Source organism: Cricetulus griseus, chromosome 3, assembly GCF_003668045.3.
Source record: "Cricetulus griseus strain 17A/GY chromosome 3, alternate assembly CriGri-PICRH-1.0, whole genome shotgun sequence".
Lineage (NCBI taxonomy): Eukaryota > Metazoa > Chordata > Mammalia > Rodentia > Cricetidae > Cricetulus > Cricetulus griseus.
The window spans coordinates 240295995-240319141 of record NC_048596.1 but is presented as its reverse complement, the minus strand read 5'-3'; the positions used below and the strand labels follow the sequence as shown (position 1 = coordinate 240319141).

The window sequence follows — 23147 nt, the reverse complement described above, 5'->3', positions numbered from 1 at the left end:
CTTGGCCAATGACTAGGATTCTCATCTGTTAGCTCAGTCTTAACTATCATAAACCTATATATTTTATAAGACTTATCGGACGCCTATTGGCATCCCTCCTTGTCGGTGGATCACATTGTACTGCTGGAGGAGGCGAACGGGAAAGAGGGCCCTTCACTTAAATATGGGCCTCCTTGCTATGTTACTTCCTGCCTGGATCATCACTTCTCTACTACATTTCCCAGAATCCTTCCTGACTTCCAGTCCCGTCTAACTTGCTGTCTCATTGGCCAAACAGTATTTTATTCAACAGTCAATAAGATAAACATACACAGTACATTCCCCATCAGTTCAGCTCTTTATTAAACCAGTCAGAAGGTGCCTTGGCAGGGACACATCTTAACAGTGTACAAAAAGATTATCTGACAACAAAGATGTCTTATCCTTTTTGGTGGGCTTTAGTGACAGGGATTTGCTCTGTATTCCAGGCTGGAATAGAACTCATTATGTAGCTTATGCTGAATTCATGGTAATCGTCCTCCCCCAGCCTCTCAAGTGCTGAGAATTAAGACATGTATAACCATACCTCCCCCCCCCTCTATTCCTGAGTGTGCTTGTGTGCAAGCATATGCAATTGTCAGAGAGTTCTCTTGAACTAGACGTACTGACTGTTGTGAGCCATTAATATGGATACTTAGAACCAAACTCTGGTCCCCAAGTTGAATTTTAATAACACGTTAAATTTTGTTTGTAGGCTTCTTAAGGCTTGCCTCAGGTTTTGACCTAAACCTCATGTAGACATTCCAATGGTTCATGTAGTAGTGTATACTGAATAATGAACTTGCTTCTAGGGCAAACACAAGGTTAAGATCCTTATGACTGCTCGCATATTTCATCAATGTATTAACATGTGGCCTTGTTTTATAAATGTTCCTGTTTAAAGACACCTTATGTAACAATATTGTTAATTCATCAGTATTGAACTCATAACAACACTAACTCATACCAGAATTAAGCTTAGCTAATGTGCATTTTCACCTTAAAACATATCGTATCTTTCCTGTGGTCAGCAGTATCAGATACCACTTTACCACTATATTTGTTTTTTAGTCAATGAAATCAACAGTAAAAGCAAAAAATATGAAACATACTGCCAAATGGACACATATTTCTGGTATAACAGTTGAAATAAGAGGGATGAAGATCTTGTTGATTTCAGATGGGAACATGTGCACTGGTGGTTCAGGTTTCCTCTGCATTGTGCTATGCATGTTTGAAAATGATTGTGAAACACCTGTTAATTTTGGGTCACAAAATTTAATGAATATTCAAATCTCAAATAAAATGGTGTGTTGTAAATTCTCTTTGATGCTACTAATGTGTGTAAAGCTATTGGTCAATAAAATCGTCAAAGTGGCAATATTCATAAAAACATTGCAGAGACTGCACAGCAGGGGATCCTTGAGATGCTACTCCATAGTGTTCATTATGTATTCTGCTAGCTTGGTGCTCACTGGCTTGGTGCTCACTGTGTAGACCAGGTTACTCAATCATCTCTGCAGTCCTCCTGCCACTGCCACTGTGTAAGGGATTAAAACAAAGTGGCAGCTCCCAGAGGAGACTTGGGTTGGAGGCATTCAGGTTGACTTCCAACTGCTGTGAGGTGCTGTCATTGGCCCTCTCTTGCAACCAGCGCCTCACCAGCCAAACCTGATAAGAAAGCCTTTGGTACGTCTGGGATGTTGAAGCTCTGTCCTGCATTCCTGCACCCTGCCTCTAATCTGAGGATAATAGGCCTGTGGAAACAGGAGTGTTATACCCAGGTGAGAAGGCAGCTGGAGAAAGTGCAGTTTATCAAGCCCCGCATGGTGATTGATAGTGACTGGTATTCCTTTGATGAAGATGACTGTAACTTGTGGAAAAACTGAAGACACGAGTCCTCCTATCCTTCAGGTCCTGGGATTTGTGTATCTGTGAAAATGATTGTCCTACCTCTGATGATGCATCAGGAATAAAATGAATACTTAGCATTTGGAATAATAATTAAAAAAAAAGGCAGGTAAAGTAGTTTGAGGGAAAAGGTCAGATACTTTTGGAGTCCGTAGATTTCATTTGCTTACTTTTAAAGATTTATTATTTTTATTTGTGTTTGTGTGTATGCAGGTGTGTGCACAAATGTTTACCCAAATTCTATGCATGCAGGTGCCCACAGAGTTACAGGGAGTCATGAGCCATCTGATACAGGTGCTGGGTACTGAACCTGGTCACCTACAAGAACAGATAGCACTTTTAAACACTGAGTCATCTCTCCAGTTCCTGATCCAAATATTTTCGAGATTATTACATCTTAGGCAGGTTACCATCAAGAAGAAAAAGGAGAAATGTAAGAACAAGAGAAAGAAGAAAACCCACAGGGAGAAGAAGAGTATCAGGGTTGAAAAGTGTAAAAAAGTATGTCTTAAGGTATCTGGGCAGAGAAACATAAACAACAGTCCTGCAGTCTAACTGAACAATATACAAGCACACTCAAAACCATCATGAGGCATATATGCAAGAGTGGAAATTAAACACGTGTAAGTAGGAAATAAAAGAATACTTATAGAATTAGTTGCTGGCTCAGCTGTGATGTGTGGAAGACTAAAGTTCTGAGATTCATATGGCTCTATCAAGTCTGGCTTCATTCACTTGATGCCATATGTGGGAGGGTTGAGTAGGATCCACTGGTCTCTGTAGCGTTGGTGTTCTGGTGTGTGGTAGAACAGAGGTAATAAATCCCTTCCTAGTAGTTGCCTTGGATCCCTGCATGCCACTTGCCACTAAGATCTCTTGAGGAGCAGCAGTTCCCTTGCAGTTTCTGCTATCCTTTCCTGGGGCAGCTTTCACGTATTTGTAATTTTAAATTACAATGCGATTGGATGGGAATAATATCAGTTGTTAGTCAGAAATTATGACACATGATGATAAAATGCCATCTTGTAAAATAGGATTGGATGTGATATCTCTGAATAGTTTGGTTGATAGGGTCCATCATACAGAACATCAGATTTAACAGTATTTCAAAAGTCAGTTCACACAGGGTAGTGTGTTATGTCTGCAGTCCAGTTCAAAGGTTCAGCTGTCTATGTGTCTGAACTCTGCTTAACAGTTTTTTCCTGCTCCATTTTAAGTATCCTGAATCATTTGTACCCCATTTTGATCCTCAATATGCATCCCTTCTAATGCTCTCCTCCTTTGTATAACCTACTGTACTTATTACCCATCTTTTTGTTGAATGGTGACACCTAGCGGCAATTTTATTTCTGAGAAAGAATACATGGAGGTAAAGGTTTTAAATAGTATTTTTCTACTTTCACACATGCTTTGTATCTTGATTGGATTTAGAACTTAGGCAAGAAATTGCTGTACCCTCACTCTAAAAAATGTTTTGCTCCATTTTCACTTCTAGTGCTGTTATTGAAAAATCTGATATTTGAAGATGGAGTGATGGCCCTGTGGTTAAGACTGTTTACAGCTCTTGCAGAGGACCAGAGTTCAGTTCCCAGCACACACATTGGTCTGCTCACAAACTCCTATAACACCATTTCTAGAGGATCCAATACCCTTTTCTGTTAGAAAAAAGTTTATTTTTCAGATTTTTATAAAGATGTGTTTGGGTACTTTTGTTGTTGTTGTTGGAGACAGGGTTCCTCTGTGTAACAGCCCTGGCTGTCCTGGAACTTGATTTGTAGACCAGGGTAGCTTCTAACTCACAGAGATCAGCCTGCCTCTGCCTCCTGAGTGCTGGTATTAAAAGTGTGTGGCACCATTGCCTAGCTGGTAATCACTATTTTTGACCACACCACCACAGGCTGATTTTTAAATTTTTTTCATATATTTTGAACACGTTTCCCTCCTTCACCAACTCTTCCTAGATCTGGTTATTTTATTTTATTTTATTTGTATGCAAAAAATGTGTGTGTCCCCAGTAAATGTTTGTAGGTCAGTGGAAAACTTGTGGGAGTTAGTTTTCTTCTATTCCATGTGTTCCAGGTATGGAAATCAGGGTGCCAGGGTTGGAAGTAACTGCCTTTAGCAGCTAAGCCATGTTACCAGTCCCAGTGGTTAGTTTTAACTGTTAATTTGAGACAATCCATAATAACTTTGCAAGAGAGTTTCAGTGAGGCATTTTTCTGTATCCAGTTGGCCTATTTAAATGTTGTATTAGTTAACAGTTGTGGTCCCTGTCTTAGTGTTTCTGTTGCTACACCAAACACCATGACCAAAAAGCAAGTTGGTGGGAGGAAAGGGTGTATTTGGCTTACATTTTCATTTTTCTGGATAGGAACTCAATCAGGGCAGGATTCTGGAGGCAGGAGTTGACGCATAAGCCATGGAGGGATGCTGCTTACTCATTTGCTTCCCCTGGCCTTTTCAGCCTGCTTTCTTATAGGACCACCAGCCCAGGGATGGCACCACCCTCAATGGGCTGGGCCCTCTCCCATTGATCACTAATTGAGAAAATGCATTACAGCTGGATCTCATGGAGGCATTTCCTCAACTGAGGTTCCTTCCTCTCTGATGACTCTAGCTTGTGTCAAGTTGACACAGAACCAGCCAGTACAGTCCCTTAGACTTCAGTAAGTGTTGAAGGATAAACAAACATGGGCAGTAGGGCATATGCTAATTTTAATAACTAAGATTATGTGTAGGAGGGAAGTAGGTAAGCAAAGATAGGGATATATATTAGATTTAGATTGACTTTGAAAGTAAAAATAAATGATATGGTGGGCAACAAACTGGGAGGAGAAAGCCAAAATACTGTTAGGACCCAAAGATTTTAGAGATTGTTAAAGCTAGGGATGGTGTAATCAAGAAATAAAAAGAAAGGATAAGGCTGGGGGGGGGCAAGAATAAGAGGGGAATAGATGAGTCAGGTGAAAAGTACAAGTAGAAAGTACACAATAAAAGAGTGGGAAGAGAAATACACAAAATATTCTAGAAACCTGACTGAGCAATCAAAATAAAAACCATCAGGGGACATACAGGCAAGGGTGGGAATTAAATAGCAGGAAAAAAAAGTTAGAAGAATATTCTATGGCACAGTTGTGCTGGTTGGAAAGGTAAAGTTGTCACATTCCTCTGGCTCCAGCAGGTTCCACTTGGTGTTTGGTCTGGAGGCTTGAGTGGCAAAATTCAATCTTTGCAGCCTTCATGGTCCCTGGTCCCTGTGTTTCTGGTGTGCAGAAGAGAAAGGTTGTAAATCCTTTCCATTATATGTTCATTAGATCTCTGTAGATTTTTCTTTTTTTAGTGAGACAAGCCAAGGTTTCTATGTTACATATCAAACAATTATTGTGAAGGAAAATTACTTTTGATAATAACAGATTACTTAGAATATTAAGAATCAGGTGCCGGGCGCTGGTGGCATATGCCTTAAATCCCAGTACTCAGGAGGCAGAGGCAGGCGGATCTCTGTGAGTTCGAGGCCAGCCTGGTCTCCAGAGCAAGTACTAGGGTAGGCTCCAAAGCTACACACAGAACCCTGTCTCGAAAACCAAAAAAAAAAAAAAAAAAAAAAAAAAATCAGGCCAGGCAGTGGTGGCATAGCCTGTTCTACAGAGTGAGAGCCAGGATAGGCTCTAAAGGTACACACAGAAACCCTGTCTGGAAAAAAAAAAGAACAAACAAAGAGAATATGAAGAATTATGCAGTGTTGACTTTGAAAATTTGTAATCCATACTCTTCAATGTTATCTGTTTGCCAGATACTGATAATATGAAGCCACTGGAGGGTGTGAGAATTCTGGATCTAACAAGGTTTGTGTTGGATTATCAGCAATTCAGTGACTGAGCTTCCCCCCTTTTATGAAAAGGCTTTATTAGTTTTTAAATTATAAAGAGATATTTACATGCTTGCATTGCAATTTTTATGAATAAACAGGAAAGAAATTCTCAACTATCATTATTTTCAAAGACAGTAAGTATAGTATTTATGAAATTTTGCAGTATACATATTTGCATGTAATTAATATTCCCCAAATTGGAACTATATTGAAATTATTATGTTACCTATATTTTAAATGTATCAATATATTTTGAATAATTTCCTATGCTCATTAAGGTTAATGAAAGATGATATCTATAAATGTCACCCAATTGCCCGAATAAGGCCTTTTTATATGCAAATCTTTGCTTTAGTTGCAATTCTTTCTATGGATAGAATTCTAGAAATAATGTTCCTGCATCAAGGGGGTTATACTTTTTTAAAGTTTTTGATAAATATTGAGAATTACAATTTTAGCAAGTTTGATCATTGCTGGCATTATATGAGCTTCTCTGTGTTAATTGATTTAAAATAGTTAATACATAGATTATCAAGATGGTCATTTATCTATCACTGTTTAACATTATAGAGTACTGGCAGGACCTTTTGCTACGATGAATTTAGGCGACCTTGGAGCAGAAGTTATTAAGGTGGAAAGACCAGGTAAATCTATTTACTTTTAAAAAGTAGAGTCAGGCTAGCAAATGTTCTTGGTAGTTCTTTAAATAATCCAGGATAAGTGTGCCCATAAATTGAGTGAGGAAATAATGGAAATCAGGCATTTTCTCCATTCTCTGTCTTTCTCTGTATCCATATTAATTATCTTTTATTTTTATGTATCTAGGACAGATTCAAGCCAGTTCCTTCTCATATACTGGAAAGTTCTGTTATGATAGGTAATTACAATGCTGATAGCATAACCATAGTGCTAGGCAAATCTCTAAAACCCTCCACTGATTTTAGCTTAATCTTTGCAACAACTCTATGTGCTGATAAATTAGTCCTAATCTACCAGTGAGAAAATAAAGTCATCAAGAAGTAAGATAATTTATTCAAGCTTGAACATTTTTTTTAGATTTTTAAAAATTTAATTTAGAAACAATCTTATTTTATATATCAATCCCAGTTCCCTCTCCCTCCCATGCTCCGCCCCCCAGCCTACCCCCCATCCACTCCCTAAGGATGGTGAGGCCTTTCATGGGGGGGGATCATTAAAATCTGTCACATCATATGGGGGAGGGCCCAGGCCCCATGTATCTATGCTGAGAGTTCAAGCTTGAACATTTAACAAGGAATGTACAAGTACTCAGTTCTGATCCTGGTGCTCCTAAGCCCATATGAGTGGTCCCATGAGTTAGTGTGACTATATGCTCCCTGACTTTGGGCTGAAGGGCAAAGGAGCAGAAAAAGGAGGAAATGGGAAACAGATAGAGAGAAGGAAAAAGAATCAAAAGAATCTCCTGTCAAAGAATCTTCTTTGACAGGAGACCAAAATACCCTAACCTAAGTCACTATTTTTAAATAAAAGAAATATTTTGCCATTTTTACTATCATAACAATTTGAGGGGAAAAAGCTAATTTTAGATACATTCTTTGGAAGTTCTTACTTTCTAAAAAAATTTATTTATTTATTTATTTATTTATTTATTTATTTATTTATTTATAGCATCTCTTTACCTACCCCAGATTGGCCTGGAGGCTTAAAGACTCAGACTCCAGTTTGAGGACATGACATGTTTCCAGTTTATTCTTTCTCCTTTGCATACTAAGCAAACACTGTCTGTGAACACATTTCTGACTTTATTTGGTGCCTTTTTAGCATTTTGTCAACCTGTTAGTTCATGCTATTATTAATAAAATTCTCAGAAAGTCTTAATGTAGCACATCCTTGTTCTCTAACAAGTACTTAGGCATAATCCCCATCCTTCTTGTCCTTTGTACTATCATTTAACTTGTTTATTTTGGGGTTTTCAAAATTATTGTTATTATTTTGTGTGGTGGTGCCCACCTGTAATCCTAGCACTAGGGAGATGGACTCGAAAGGATCAGTAGTTCAAGGCCATTCTTTACCACCTAATGAGTTCTAGGCCAGCATGTGCTAAATAAAAGTGTGTCTCAAAAAGCAATGATCAAATCACATTACCATTTGTTTTCAAAGATCTGATCCTTACGGACCTGGGGCAGGATTCTCAAATCAGTGAGAATGGTCTAGTCCAGTTCCATAGTAGCTGTTTATCCATAAGACTCAAAAGATATTCTGTAATAGTATGTTCATTACTTACTTTTTTTTGTTTGTTTGTTTGTTTTTTGGTTTTCCGAGACAGGGTTTCTCTGTGTAGCTTTGAAGCCTGTCCTGAAAGTCACCCTGTAGACAAGGCTGGTTTAGAACTCACAGAGATCCACCTGCCTTGGCCTCTCGAGTGTTGGGATTAAAAGCATGTGCCACCATTGCCCGGCTATTATGAACTTATTAATTTTCAATAAATGATAAAACCTTCAAAATAGAATGCTTGGGATATTCAATGTCCTGCTAAATAGATTTTTCTAAGAGCCTAAAGCAGTTAGCAGAAGATTCTCATTAGCACCAAGGTGAATATTATCATTGTATTCATTGAGCCTGGGTTTGTCAATCTTGACTGGCAGAAGTGCTTATCAAGTGCTGCTTTCCAGAGGCAGCACCTCACCCACTCAGTCACTAATATACACCACGCTTTGTCTTTGCTGCATGTGCTGGGGAATGCTGAACTCCCCACCTCCCACTCCAGGCTCTACAAAGTTCTAACTTCCTTATTCCAGTCCTATTTCAATGCCATACCTTCCCCTTCCCCTCTTCCTCTTCCTTATCCTTCTTATTTATTTATCTATTTATCTATTTATCTATTTATTTAGAGACAGGGTTTCTTGGTGTAACAGTCCTGGCTGTCCTGAAACTTCTTTGTGGACCAGGTTGGTCTCCAACTCACAGAGATCCGCCTGCCTCTGCCTCCTGAGTGCTGGGATTAAAGGCTTGTGCCACCACTGCCCAGCTCATACCTATTCTTGATTCCTTTTATTTTTATTTTTTAAGAGAGAAATAGAGAGACAGAGACAGAAAGAGGCAGCAGGATACACACACAGGGAGACAGAGACACAGAGAGATAGACACACAGAAAGACAGTGACAGAGATACAGAGACTTGTTGCTAGATAGTGCATGCTGATCTTGAACTCACAATCCTGCCACAGCATCCTCAGTGTTGAGATTACAGACCTCAGTTTAAACCACTGCTTTTGTTGCATCATCTGTTCCTAGATACAACATCCATTCTTTTGTCATTTTACTTGGTAAGCAAGTTAACATTTGTATTTATATTGCCCTATGAATTCTCTGTCTATGCCTAATAGGAACTGGGAATAAAGTGTAGAGTGTTACACCACCTGAATTTTTTATGGGTTCAGGGAATTTGAACTGTGCTCTTTATGCTTGAGCAGTAAACACATTACTTACTCCAGAGCCATTGCCTCAGCCTCTGTTTAGTGTTTTCTGATTTTAGAGAAATAGTTTATAGATTATTGGTCATTGTTGTAGACTCAGCCCCTTATTCTAATTTAGCATATATTCATATTATTATTCAGGTTTAAATAATATGTAATACACATTTTTGGTTTATTCCATATTTTCATTTCACACTCAATGTCAAGAAATAATGAAGGAACTGATCAACATGCTTGCCAAAAACTGAGAAATGCTCCCTAAGTTTGCTGTTTATCAACTCTAAGTCCACTAATAAAATAATTCCTTCTGGATTTTGACCTTCAATATGACAAGTTAGTGAAAGTGAATATGGAATGATTTGGCAGTTGGCATTAAAAAGTGGAGATCTGGTGAGTTCTGTTGAGCTATAGAATCCCCCAAAGGTAAGGATCCCTTAGGATGAGTTGAACTTGTTCAGGTACCTAGGAGTATGCACAGGAGTGAGCCTGTTGTTTTGCAATTAATAGGTCATATTATCATTTATAGGAGCTGGTGATGACACACGAACTTGGGGACCTCCTTTTGTGAACACAGAAAGTACATATTTTCTTAGTGTTAATCGAAATAAAAAAGTAAGACTATTTCCTGTTTTTGCTTTTTTTCTGTAATTCTCTTGGCAGTTACAAAACTTTTGATATGTATCATGGCTTCCTTTTTGATATGTAACTAATATTTCAAATCTTCATGATCTGAATCTAAGCAATAGAGTTTGTATTACTATTTCTCCTCTACTAAATAACTTAAGAAATTATGAGAATTCATAATGGAAATAGTCTGTGAAAGACAAATAATTTGGTTCTTTATATTTAATGCTTCTATATTGGTATTACATAGTATTACTATTGAAAAGTATTTACTGTGTAAATACTGTAAATATTCTGATTGTAAATGAAGTCAATAAAGATGACTTAAATATTTTTTCATAAAGAAACTAAGCTTGCTTTACAGTGAGAATTTGTATATGAATGGCTCTGTTGCTGAACTATCAGTAATAATGAAAAAGATTTATGAAAACATTTTAATGTATACATTTTGATTTTTAGAGTATAGCTGTTAATATCAAGGATCCAAGAGGGGTGAGAATCATCAAAGAGGTACAGTAAATGCTATGGTATCTTGTGCTTGGGTTCCTATTAGGGATTTGGATACCTAAGGAAGGGTCTTATAACTTTGTTTTATTGCCAGTCTGTACGTTGTGGCTACAAATCCTATTTAGTAATTTAATTTGACTTTTTTGTGTGTGGGTTGTTTTTCATTAGTATTTTGGATTTTCAAATTTTAATTAAAATACAATTACATCATCATTGCTTTTTTTAAACCCTCCCCATGTCCCCTCCTTACTTTCTCTCAAATATTAATTCCCTTTCCTTGCCTCTTTTTCTTTGTTATTATTACACGGATACACATGTGCTGCCATTTGGCCTTTGTTACTTGAGGATCTAATTAGCCCCATTTTATTTAAATTATGCAGTTGAGCAGCTGTGACTCCCACTGTAATGTTGGGCATCTGGGGAAGAGCAGCTATAGAGTTCATCAAGTGTGTTGCTGTCCCATTTACAAATCTGCTACTTACAGTGTTGGGGGGGATATTTTCTGGGCCCTATACAGCTATAAAATTCTGTTCTAAGACTTTGATATGTTGTATTTTCATTTTCCTTCCTATTTCTTGTGTTGTTTAATTTACATTAGTTTTTCTATGTGCTGGGGTTTCTTTTGCTGTTGATCTGTAGCACTAGTCCACCTGTGATTACTGCCATTTTGTTAATTTTATAGTGTTTGTTTTATTTCCTCTTCCTCTCTTGCTTAACTATTATCCTAGCATGGTTTATTCTTTAGTGTGACCTCATGGATGGGTTTGTTTTCCCCTTCAGTTTGAAGCATTCTATCATGTATTTCCTGTAGTGCTGTCTTAGTGGTCATAAATTCCTATAGTCTATTTTCATCAAAGAAAGTTTTTATTTTCCCTTCAATTATAACAGAGAGGTTTTCTGGGAATAGCAGGCTGGGTCAGTAGTTTCTTTCCTTCAGTTGTTAAAAAATAACATTCCAAGCCCTTCTGGCTTTAAATTTTTAGTTAAATAATTTGGTATTTTCACGAGTGTGCCTTTATTTGTGACTTGGTCTGTATTACTGCTTTCAATATACTTTCTTTGTTTTGTCTGTTTAGTGTTTTGATTATATTATGATTTGTAGAGTCTTTTCTGCCTGATGTTTTAACTGCCTCTTGTATATTTGGATTGATATCTCTTTTGCTAACTCTGGAATGTTTTATTGTGATTCTTAATTTTTTCTTTAGAACTAGATTCTTCTTTATCTATGGCCACTATCCATGGATTTGGTGTTTTTATGTTGTGTGCATCTTGGAATACTCACTAATGCTGCTTTCTTGTTATTTTACCTTCATCCTTATTGGTTTGTAAATCCTTCCACCTTGTTTTCAAGCTCATATAGTCTGTCCCTTCCTAATCCATTCTATTGTTGAGACTTTCCATAGATATTTTTATTCGACTTACTATTTTTTTTTCTTATTTCTGGTATTGTAGGTTTGTTTTCCTTCAGGATTTCTATCTTTTTGTTGAATTTCTCTTTTACAGCCTGTGTCACCTTCCTTATTTCATCTATTTGTTTGTGACTTTGAACATATTTACATTCTTTTCTCTGTTAGGGATTTCATCTAACTTTCTCTCACTAGATGATATTACTATACAGTACTAATACATTTTCTAATTTTTAGTAGAGGCACACTGTCTTGTGTTTTTGTGTTTCTTATGCTACTGTGTTGGGGTTTCTTTGCTTTGGTTTATTACTTTTCAGCTATATGCTTTAAGTTGGAGTGTTTTCATTATTCAAGTAGGACTTGGACATTGTAGAGTTGATTGTGTAGTTTAGAAAATAATTCCTTACTCCAGGAACTCAAGGTGCTTAGTGTAAGCTGTATATTTTTCCTTGAGTAGGATATTAACTGAGAGAACTACCAGGAATGTTTAATATGTCCACTCTGCAATTTTCATATGAGCAATACACAACAGTGGCTCTTTTGATTTTAATTCTATTGGAGATAAACAATCTAATATAGTATGAGGTATACTTCTACTTAATTAATAAGATTAGGAGTGGAAAGGAAGTAGAGTGAGTAAGGATAAGAATTAAATATTAGATTCACTTGGAAAAAAATGGAGGTAGGTAAAGTAACTGGAAAGGGAAAGTTGGGATGATGCTTATAGGGTCTATAGAAGATCTTAAAAAGATTTTAGGTATTGTTAAAGCTATGGAAGGTTACAATTAAGAAGTAAAAAGATGGATAGGCTGAGAGAAAGAAAAAAGATGCAAGGATAAGGAGGGGAGTTCTAAGTTGTAACTGAGCAATTAACAAGCAAGCAAACAAACAAAACTATCCTGGTGTGTGTGTGTGTGTGTGTGTGTGTGTGTGTGTGTGTGTGTCTAAATTAAAGAACTGACAATAAAATACAAAATACTTGTGTCGTGAATTGCTGGTACAGCTGTCTAAGTTAAATAGTCATGATTTCAAAACCCCTGGCTATGTCTGGCTCCATGCAGTACTAGGCATGGGAGGTAGGGTGGGAGCCATTGATTTCTGCAGTCTCAGTGTTCCTGGGGGCTCTCTTGTGTGTGGGAGGCAAATTGTAAGTTCTTTCTTGATAGTTCCCTTAGAGAAGTCCTTTCCTAAGTCTCCTGTACCACTTAAAACCCTAGTCTTAGACTGTGTGTGGTGGTAATGCCTTTAATTCCAGCCCCCAGAAAGAGGTAGGCAGATTTCCAAGTTTGAGGCCTGTTTGATTTACATAGAGAGTTCCAGGCCAGCTTGGATGACACTGTGAGACCCTGCCTCAAAAGGCAAAACAAAACAAAACACAACTCACCAGAACCACCACCACCTCTGCTACCACCACCACCATTAATCTTACAACAAACCATAGTATTTGTTCCCCTGTAGATGCTGGCTCTCAAAAGTTTCCACATCAGCGAATGATGGTCATGTTTGGTTATATAGTATGGTGACAGTGTCTCTGAGTTTCCAAATCATGTAGTTCACAGAGGGTCTGGGCCCACCAAACCAGTGACTCAGCAAGAGTCTTTGTTGCTATTCTGTTTTAAGATGAAAAATTTTCATTTCCTTCATACTCCTGGATTCTTACATTCTTTCTGCATTCTTCTCTTTCTGCCTTTCTTCTCTTCTGCAATGTTCCCCAAGCCTTGGTAATGCTGGAGTTAATATAGGTGTCCCTTTTAGAGCTGAACACCTAGTCTCTTATTTTCAAAATTTGCAGCCAGTTAAGCATCTCTGCATTGGCTGCTGTCCACTGCAAATGAAGCATCTCTGACCAAGGTTGAGAGTAGTCGAGGTCTACAGGTATAAACAAACATTTAGAAGGTAGTTTGACAAAATGTCCATTTAGTAAAGCAACAATACTAGGTTCTACAAGAGTTATTTAAAATATTTTACTTTATATGTTTATTTATTTTTAAATTTTAAACATTTTGATACAGTTTTTTTTTTTTTTTAATGGTAACTGTGACTGCTCCAGTCAAGTTCTGAGAGGATGAGAGTTTTCTGATGCTGCTTTAATCTATTCCGGTGCAACCATTGTTATGGTTTCCCCTGTTTTGCTGTTCTGTATAGCATGCTACTGTTACAATAAATCTTTTCGCCAAAAGCCGTCTGAGCCCCACTGCCACGTGTGTGCTCTACGCCAGTCGCTGGCCCAAGTTAGGCCCAAATGAATACACAGAAACTTGTATTAGGTTCAATGCTGCTTGGCCAATGACTAAGATTCTCATCTGTTAGTTTAGTTTTAACTATCATAAACCTATATATTTTATAAGACTTATCGGATGCCTTATTGGCATCCCTCCTTGCCGGTGGATCACATCGTGCCACTGGAGCTGGAACGGAGGGGAAAAGAGGGATGCTTCCTGTTTCTCCTTCTTTAAATATGAATCTCCTTGCTATGTCACTTGCTGCCTGGATCACCACTTCTCTACTACATTTCCCAGAATCCTCTTTGACTCCTAGTCCTGCCTAACTTGCCGTTTCATTGGCTAAGCAAAACTTTATTAAACAATCAATAAGATAAACATACACAGAAGTACTTCCCCCATCATGCTACTAAAAGTACAGTGAAGATTTTCTGTGTCTCCTGCTATCTGCTGTTGGTCCTCCTTTTCTCTGGAGTGTAGCTCCCCAAACCAAGTCATTCCTTTAGGTCAGCCTGGACTTTATCTATTTCTTTGTAGTTTTTCTTTCAGTTAATATTCAGTTTAATTTTTTCCCTAAATTGTTGTTCATTATTGCTTGATCTGTTTTCCTACTGTGTCCTTATTTTCAGAGCCTTCTTTTTAAATCTTCTCTTTAGTGGTTATTATTTGTGCTGTGAGGGTGAGCATGTGAACATGTGTTCAAGTGTTTGGTTGCACATGCAAATACATAGATATGTGTTTGAAGGCCAGAGGACAATCTTGGGCTTTGTTTATCCAGCACTGTTCAACATGTTTTTTGAATAGTGTCTTACTGGCTTGGATCTTGTCAAGTAGGCTAGGTAGGCTGGCCAGCAAGCTCTAGAATCCATCTGTCTCTACTTCCCCAATGCTAAGATTATAAGCACATGTTACCATCACCTTCATTTTTTTTCTTGGGTTATGGAGATAAAACTCAGTTTCTCATTCATGAAAGGCAGACACTTTACTGACTGAGCTAGCTTCTCAGCCCCAGATATTATTACTTTTTTAATCTAGGAGATTGGTTTCCCTTAAATACATTTTTTCTTTACTATTTTCAACTTTGTTCATTGCCAATGTTCATTATCTTGTTTCTATCTCAGAGTATTTCTTAAAGATTTATTTATTTTTCTTTTTATGCGTATGGATATTTTGCCTACACTTTTTCTTTGTCTCACTGAAACACTGAATTTGTGGTATATTTGGATACTTCATATGAATGAAGATTTGATTTAGATTCATTCACAAGATTTCAGCAGGTAGCTCTCACTGGCCTGGAACTCTTTATGTAGACTAGGCTGGACTTAAATTCAGAGATTGGCCTTCTTCTACATATTAAGTTCTGGAATCAAAGGTATGTGCCACCATACCCAGCATTTAAGTTTTAAAAAATGGGGTGAAATAAAAGTATTAGAAAATTTTAATTTAAACCATTTATTTCTATTTAACTCAGTGGCATTAGTTACATTTACCAGGTTGTACAGCTGTCACCACCATTTATTTCTAAAATGCTTTGTCACAATAGCTAGGAAATGGAAACAACTAAATATCCTTAACTGCAAAATGAAGAAAATGTGTTGCATTTACACAATTTAATACTATTCAATTGTAAAGATAAATGAAATCATGACATTATCAGGTAAATGGATGAACTAGAAAATATATTGAGTGAGGTATCCTACACCCAGAAAGACAAATGCCATATGTTCTCTCCTATCTGCTTCTACCTCAAGTCTTCAGGTGTTAGTGTATAACCTGGAGTTGCTACAGAAAGCAGGAAAGTGAAAACAGACCATGCAGTAGAGGAAGTTCTAGAGAAGGGAATCATAGGATGGAGGTGATATGAAGGGAGAAATTAGGAAAATGGGTGAATTTAATTTTGGAGAGAGGAGGGAGGTCAATATAGAATCAGAAGGAAGAAGGACAAATAACATGAAGGATATTTGAAAAAAGTTATAAGGAACCATATTAATTTATATTTACCAAAATTAACATATATATATATTGTTTATTTGCAGCTATGACACTTGGGATGGTAATGATTCCTCAAGAATCATTGTAGACTAACAAAATTACTAGTACTAGGCATGAGAACCCCCCTCCCAGTTGTTGGTTATGATAGTCCAACAAACTCCCAAAACAATATTGGTTATTGCTGTTGCCCTTGGTTGCTTCCCAGAAGTTGAAGGTAAGTCTCTATTGTTGATGATACCATGCACTTCAAACACTGGACTAGAAGAATTAAGCCTGTCTGTCCCAAAGTGTCCTTTCTGATGACTATCCTTCATTGTACTGGAAGCTTTTATGAAAACTATTAAGGGAGGGAACCAATAGTAGTCCTGCCCAACTCGGATGCCTATGAACCAAAACAGTGCCCATCATGGCAAGATACCTGTAAAGGTGTAATAGAAGCACTCATATCTTGGTGGTAACCAACAGTTGTCTAATTGGACTTAAGGACTATTGGACAAGAAGAAAGTTATGCCTTGTACTAGAAACCTAACCAACTATCCATGACTTATGAGGCCAAGGATTTTAGAGGTGAACATATTACTGCCACTTTATTAAACCAGTAAAGTTTTAACAGTATTATAAGTGCTATCCTTATACCAATGATCTTTAGCTCTTGCCCCTCATCAGTGAACCTTCTGTTTGTAGTACACAGAAACAATTACAGAAAGTCACAACTGTTCAAAATTTAGAGAACAGTTGACAATGGGGTGCCAAGACCAAGTTGATGTATCTACAATATAATACACATACCTAAGGCTGAGGGAATATCAAGGAAGAAGGGGCAGAAAAACTATAAGAGCTAGAGGACCAGGAAGTCTGTTGTGAGGTTGTTTCCAAGAAATTACAGGAAAGCTATACCTATGACACCTCAACAGCTTGAATGCTGAAACCTGAAAATGATAACACCAATAGGCATCCTAACACAGAAGGGGGAAATCTTATGGTGCTTTATCTGTAGAAGAATGACACGTAAGAAACAACGGAGGAAAGAAGGATAATTAGTCTTTCCCAAGGATGAACCCTCTCATTGGTTCTCCAATACCAAATAGTCAGTCCTTAAAAAATACAAGCAAACTAAATGGACTCAGCGGTTGTATTTGTATATTTATGTGTAGGTATACATCCACACACACACACACACACACACACACACACACACACACACACACACACACACTTAAAGCAAAAGAAACCATGAATGAGAAAGAGTGAGGAAAATTATGTAATTTTATTTTATTTTATTTTTTTAAATGGCCACCAACTCAGGCAGACACCACCTGCTCAACTGCAGGCCATGCCTTCCAGAAGACCAGATAGGCTGGACCTTCTCCTGTAGTGATACTTTGTTTGTAATCTAACAAATAAAGTTTGCCTGAATATCAGAGTGCAGAGTTAAGTCAGTAGTTAGCCACACACCTAAGCCACTAGTTAGCCAGAGAGGATAGACAGTGGTGGCCACACCTTTAAGCCCAGCACTTAGGAGGCAGAGGGAGATGTGAGTTCAAGGCCACCCTGGGTTACATGAGAGTAAATCAGTCTAAAAGACAAATAGCTCACATCTTTGGGGCCAGCATTTGGGATGACATGCCTTCAGTCCCAGCACTAAACTAGAGAGGTATATAAGGTGGGAGGAGACAGGAACTCAGTGCCATCTGAGGTTTGGTGGAGACAGAAGTAGTATGGAGATGTATCTGAGGACAGGATCACCCCTTTGGTCTGAGCATTGGTAGAGGTGAGAACTCTCGTGGCTGACTGCTTTGCTTTTCCGATCCCTCAGCTTTCACCCCATGATAGCTGACTCCCAGTTTTTATTATTCAGAACAATTAGAATTTGTGTTGCATCCTCCACTCTGTTTCTCCAGATCCAATTTTCAGGGTTGCCCCTAGCACTGCAACAGATCATTTACCCCAGCCTCCCTTGTTGTTCTTTTGTTTAAATTACAGGTGTGATGGAACAAGAACCAAGAGATTCCCATTAACCACGTGGCGTTTTTTGAAGGGAAAGGGAAGAAGAGAGGGGGGGGTGTTGGCTAACCCAGAGCAGAGAGAGAATCGAAGAAGAGGGGTGGAGAAGGGAGAGTGGGGGGCTGGCAGAGAGAGAGAGAGAGAGAGAGAGAGAGAGAGAGAGAGAGAGAGAGAGAGAGAGAGAGAGAGAGAGAGAGAGAGAGAGGAGAGAGAGGAGGAAGGGGAGAGAGAGAGAGGAAGGGGGAGAGAGAGGAAGAGAGAGAGAGGAAGGGAGAGAGAGAAGAGAGGGAAAGAGCGAGAGGAGAGAAAGCACATGGAGGTGCTCGCTTAAAAGGGAAGCTTGCACATGCGTACTGAGTCCTTACGCAGCCCCGTAACTCGTGACCCATGATGTGGCCAAGCAACACTGGGCACTTTGAGCTGCCTAAGTATCTGCCTGAATGTTGTATGGGTGTTTCACCCATCGTCAGGGGTCGGGGCCAGCATAATACCAACATAACGTCAACATCCCCTTTCCCCTAGTCTTCAACATTATCAAGTATTATCTGTGAACACATCAGCTGAGCAGGCCAGTAAAATAGGCAACACACAGCCAAAACACTCTCTGAAAACAGAGAGGAAACAGAAACCACGGAACAAAACACCCACCCTGCAAAAACAAATTGAGAAATCAGCACCCAGATTTATAATCACTCCAAACCCAGACACTAGCATAAGAACACAATCAATGAGAGCTAGAGCAACGTGACTCCACCAGTGCTCAGCTATCCTACCACAGCAGGCCCTGAACGTTTCAACATAGCTGAAACACAAATAAAAGATCTTAAAACAAAATTTATGAAGATGACAGAGGTTCTCAAGGAGGAAATGAATAAAGTTCTTAAAGAAAGTCAGGAAACCAAACTAGGTTCCCTGAATGTGGGTGTCAATTGGGGGCTTAGGCAGCTTATGTGTCTACTGGCAGTGGAACCAGTATTTATCCCTAGCGCATGAACTGGCTCTTTGGAGCCCATTCCCTATGGTAGAATACTATCTCAGCCTAGATACAGGTGGGAGGGCCTCAGTCCTGCCCCAAGTGATGTGACAGATTTTGATGATCCTCCATGGGAGGCCTCACCCTCTCTGAGGAGTGGATGGGGAGATTAGATAGATGGTGGGGGAAGTGGGAGGACAGGAGGGAGAGAGAACTGAGATTGTTATATAAAATAAGGTTGTTTTTAGTTTAAATAAAAAAATTAATGAAAAAAAGAAAGGAAAAACAAACAATTGGAGGAAATGAATAAATCTCAAAGAAAGCCAGGAAAAAAAACAATGAAAGGAAATGAATATAAACACTTTAAAGGAAGCCAAGGAAAAAAAGAAACAATTGAAGGGAAACAAAAAGCTTTTCAATACCTGAAATGCAAATAGAAGCAATAAAGAAAACACAAAATGGAGGAATTCTAGAAATGAAAAATTTTGGGATGTGAACAGGAAGTATGGAGGAAAGCTTTTCTAACAGAATACAAGAGTTGGAAGAGAGAACTTCAGGCATTGAAGATAGAATAGAAGAAATAGATACATTGGTTAAAGAAAATGTTAAATCTAAAAAATTCCTGGCATAAAGTATCCAGAAAACATGAGGAATTATGAAAAGACCAAATATAGGAATAATGGAAATAGAAGAAGAATTACAGCTCGAAGGCCCAGAAATATTTTCAACAAAATAATAGAAGAAACATTTCCTGACCTAAAGAAAGAGGTACCTATAAAAGTAAAGAAGAACACAGAATACCAAATAGATTGGATGCCAGGTGTTGGTGGCTCATGTCTTTAATCCCAGCACTGGGGAAGCAGAGGAAGACAGATCTCTGTGGGTTTGAGGCCAGCCTGATCTACAGATTGAGTTCCAGGACAACACCAAAGCAATACAGAGACACTCTGTCTTGACAAACAAAAACAAATAAACAAACAACACACACACACACACACACACACACACACACAAAATCCAAATAGATTGGATCAGAAAAGAAAGTCTTTTTGCCATATGATGATCAAAATAAAAAAAAACATGTAGAACAAAGAAAGAATATTAAAAACTGCAAGGGAAAAAGAACAAGTAATACATAAAGGCAGATCTATTAGAATTGCACCTGACTTCTCAGTGGAAAAATCTAAAAGCCAGAAGGGCCTGGACAGAAGTAATCAGATATAATACTGTAGACTCTTAGAGACCACAGATGTCACCCCAGACTACTATACCCAGACCCAGTAAAACTTTCAATCACCATAGATGGAGAAAACAGGATATTTCATGATAAAGTCAAATTTATACAATATGTATCTACAAATCCAGGCCTTCACTATGTGGTAGAAAGAAAACTCCAACTCAAGGAGGTTAACTACCACTATGAAAACCCAGGAACTAATCTCACAATAGCAAAACCAAAAGAAGGGAAATACACACTACCACCATCTCTACCACTGCCAACACCAACATCAAAATAACAGATCAACAACCGTTGTTCATTGATATCTCTCAATGACAATGGTCTCAAGAGCCCCACCCCAAAGACACAGACTAACAGAATGGATGCAAAAACAGTATCCTTCTTCTGTTTTTGTAAAAGAAACACATCCCCAAATTAAGGACAGACATTACTGCAGGGTAAAAGGATCAAAAGATATTCCATCAAATGGACTTAAGAAACAAACTGGTGTAGCTATTTTACTATCATCAAATAAAATAGACTTAAAGCCACAACTAATCAAGAGAGATTGGGGAGGACATTACATACTCATCAAAGGAAAAATTCACCAAGATGACATTTTAATTCTTAACATCTATGTCCAAAACATAAGGGCACCCAAGCTTATAAAAGAAACACTACAGCTTAAATCATATACTGATCCTCACATGCTTTAATATCCCACTCTCAACAATGGACAGGTCTTTCAGCCAAAAACTAAACAGAGAAATGTTATTAACCAAATGGACCTATCAGATATCTTCAGAACATTTCACCCAAACTAGAAAGAATTTACTCTTTTTGCAGTACCTCATGGAACTTTCTGCAAGGTTGACCACATGCTTGGTCACAAAGCAAGCATTAATAAAGAAAATTGAAATAACTCCCTGGATTAAACACCATGGATTAAAGCTGGATTTCAACAACAGAAACAACAGAAAGCTTATGAATGCATAGAAACCACTGAAATCTCTGCTGAATGAAAAATGGTTCAAGACAGAAATAAAAAATAAATAAGACTTTCTAGAATTCAAGTAAAATGAATACACAGCATACCCAAACACAATGAAATCAATTCTAAGGGGAAAGGTATTATTTATTTATTTATTTATTTATTTAATTTATTTTTGTTTTTTCAAGACAGGGTTTCCTCTGTATAGCTTTGGAGCCTGTCCTGGAACTCACCATGTACACCAGGCTATTCTTGAACTCACAAAGATCTGCCTGCCGCCGCCTCCGGTGTGTTGGGATTAAAGACATGTGTAACTGGAGAGATTTCCTACTCAAAACTTAACACCATACTTGAAAGCTCTAGAACAAAAAGAAGTAATCATACCTAAGAGGAGTGGACAGTGAGAAATAAACAGCAGAAATCAATAAAATAGAAACAAAGAAAACAATACAAAGTATCAATGAAACAAAGAATTGGTTCTTTGAGAAAACCAACAAGATAAATAAGCCCTTATCTACACTAACTAAAAGAGAGAATATCCAAATTTACAAAATTAAAATGAAAAGGGGGAGAGACACCAAGGAAATCAAAAGAATCATAAGGGCATACTTTTAAAACCTGTACTCCATCAACTAGGAAAATGTAAAAGAAATGAATAATTTAATTGATAGGTACCACTTTCCAAAGTTAAATCAAGATCAGATTAACAATTTAGATAGACCTATAACCCCTAGTGGAATAGAAGCAGTCATTAAAAGTCTTTTATTTTTCCATTTTAAAATTTAAATTCTTTAATTACTACTCATATTTACATATCCATCCCCCCATTCCCTCGCCCTGCCATCCTCCCATGTTCTTCACCATCTCCCCCCAACCTACCCCCCAACTCCTCACCAGGGACCTTCAAAGTCTGTCATATCATTTGGGGGAAGGCCTAGGCCCTCCTTACTGTATCTGGGCTGCAATAATATCCCTCCATAGGGAATGGGCTCCCAAAGTCCATTTGTGTGCTAGGGTTAAAGACTAGCTCCACTGTTAGAGATCCCATAGACTGTCTTGGCCTCCTAGCTGGCACCCACATTCAGAGGGCTTAGTTTGGTCCAATGCTGTTTCCCCAGATTTATGACTAGGGTCTCCATGCTCTCACTAGGTCAGGTCAACTGTTTCTGCGGGTTTCCGTAACACCATCTTGGCTCCTTTTCTCATCCCCCTCCCTCTCCACAAATGGATTCCAGTAGTATGGTTCAGTGCTTAGCTGTGGGTACCTGTTTCTGCCTCGAACAGCTACTGGATGAAGGCTCTAGGAATGGTAACCAAGGTAGACACCAGTCTCATTATAGGGGAAAGGCATCAATGGCATTTTCTCCAACACTGCTTGGATTCTTAGTTAGGGGATCCATAGGATCCCTTTGCCAGACCTCTTTCTATACCTGTACTGTCTCCCTCTATCAAGGCATCTCCTTTCTTGTCCTCCCCTATTCCTACTCTGTTTTAGTCCTCTTGTTCTTTGCCCCTCTCCCCTTCTTGCCTTCCCACCTCCTTCCTCTCCACGCTTACCCCTTGCTCCCACTTTGTTCAGGGGTTCTTGTCCCTCTCCCCTTCTTCGAGGGATTATGCAATCTTCTCTTGGGCTCCTCCTTGTTTCCTAGCTCCTCTGGCAGTGTGGATTGTAGACTGATAATCCCTTGCTCTATGTCTACAAATGAAAATTGACTGAATACATACCATGTTTATCTTTTTGTGTCTGGGTTACCTCACTCAGGATGGTTTCTACTAGTTCCATCCATTTGCCTGCGAATTTCAAGATTCCATTGATTTTTTCTGCTGAGTAGTACTCCATTGTATAAATGTACCACATTTTCTCTATCCCTTCTTCAGTTGAGGGGCATCTAGGTTGCTTCCAGGTTCTGGCTATTACAAATAATGCCACTATGAACATAGTTTAACATATGTCC

General features: G+C 38.3%; 1 protein-coding gene across 2 annotated transcripts in view; it reads left to right on the top strand.

Moving 5' to 3' along the window:
* Sugct (succinyl-CoA:glutarate-CoA transferase) overlaps window positions 1–23147 on the top strand; it is a 755657-nt gene that overhangs the window by 10735 nt on the left and 721775 nt on the right. For both annotated transcript variants that reach the window (XM_027409391.2, XM_027409390.2), the window contains exons 2-5: window positions 5723–5774; window positions 6371–6444; window positions 9781–9866; window positions 10338–10388. In XM_027409391.2, the coding sequence (XP_027265192.1) occupies window positions 5723–5774; window positions 6371–6444; window positions 9781–9866; window positions 10338–10388 (263 nt within the window). The remainder of the gene's footprint in view (window positions 1–5722; window positions 5775–6370; window positions 6445–9780; window positions 9867–10337; window positions 10389–23147) is intronic.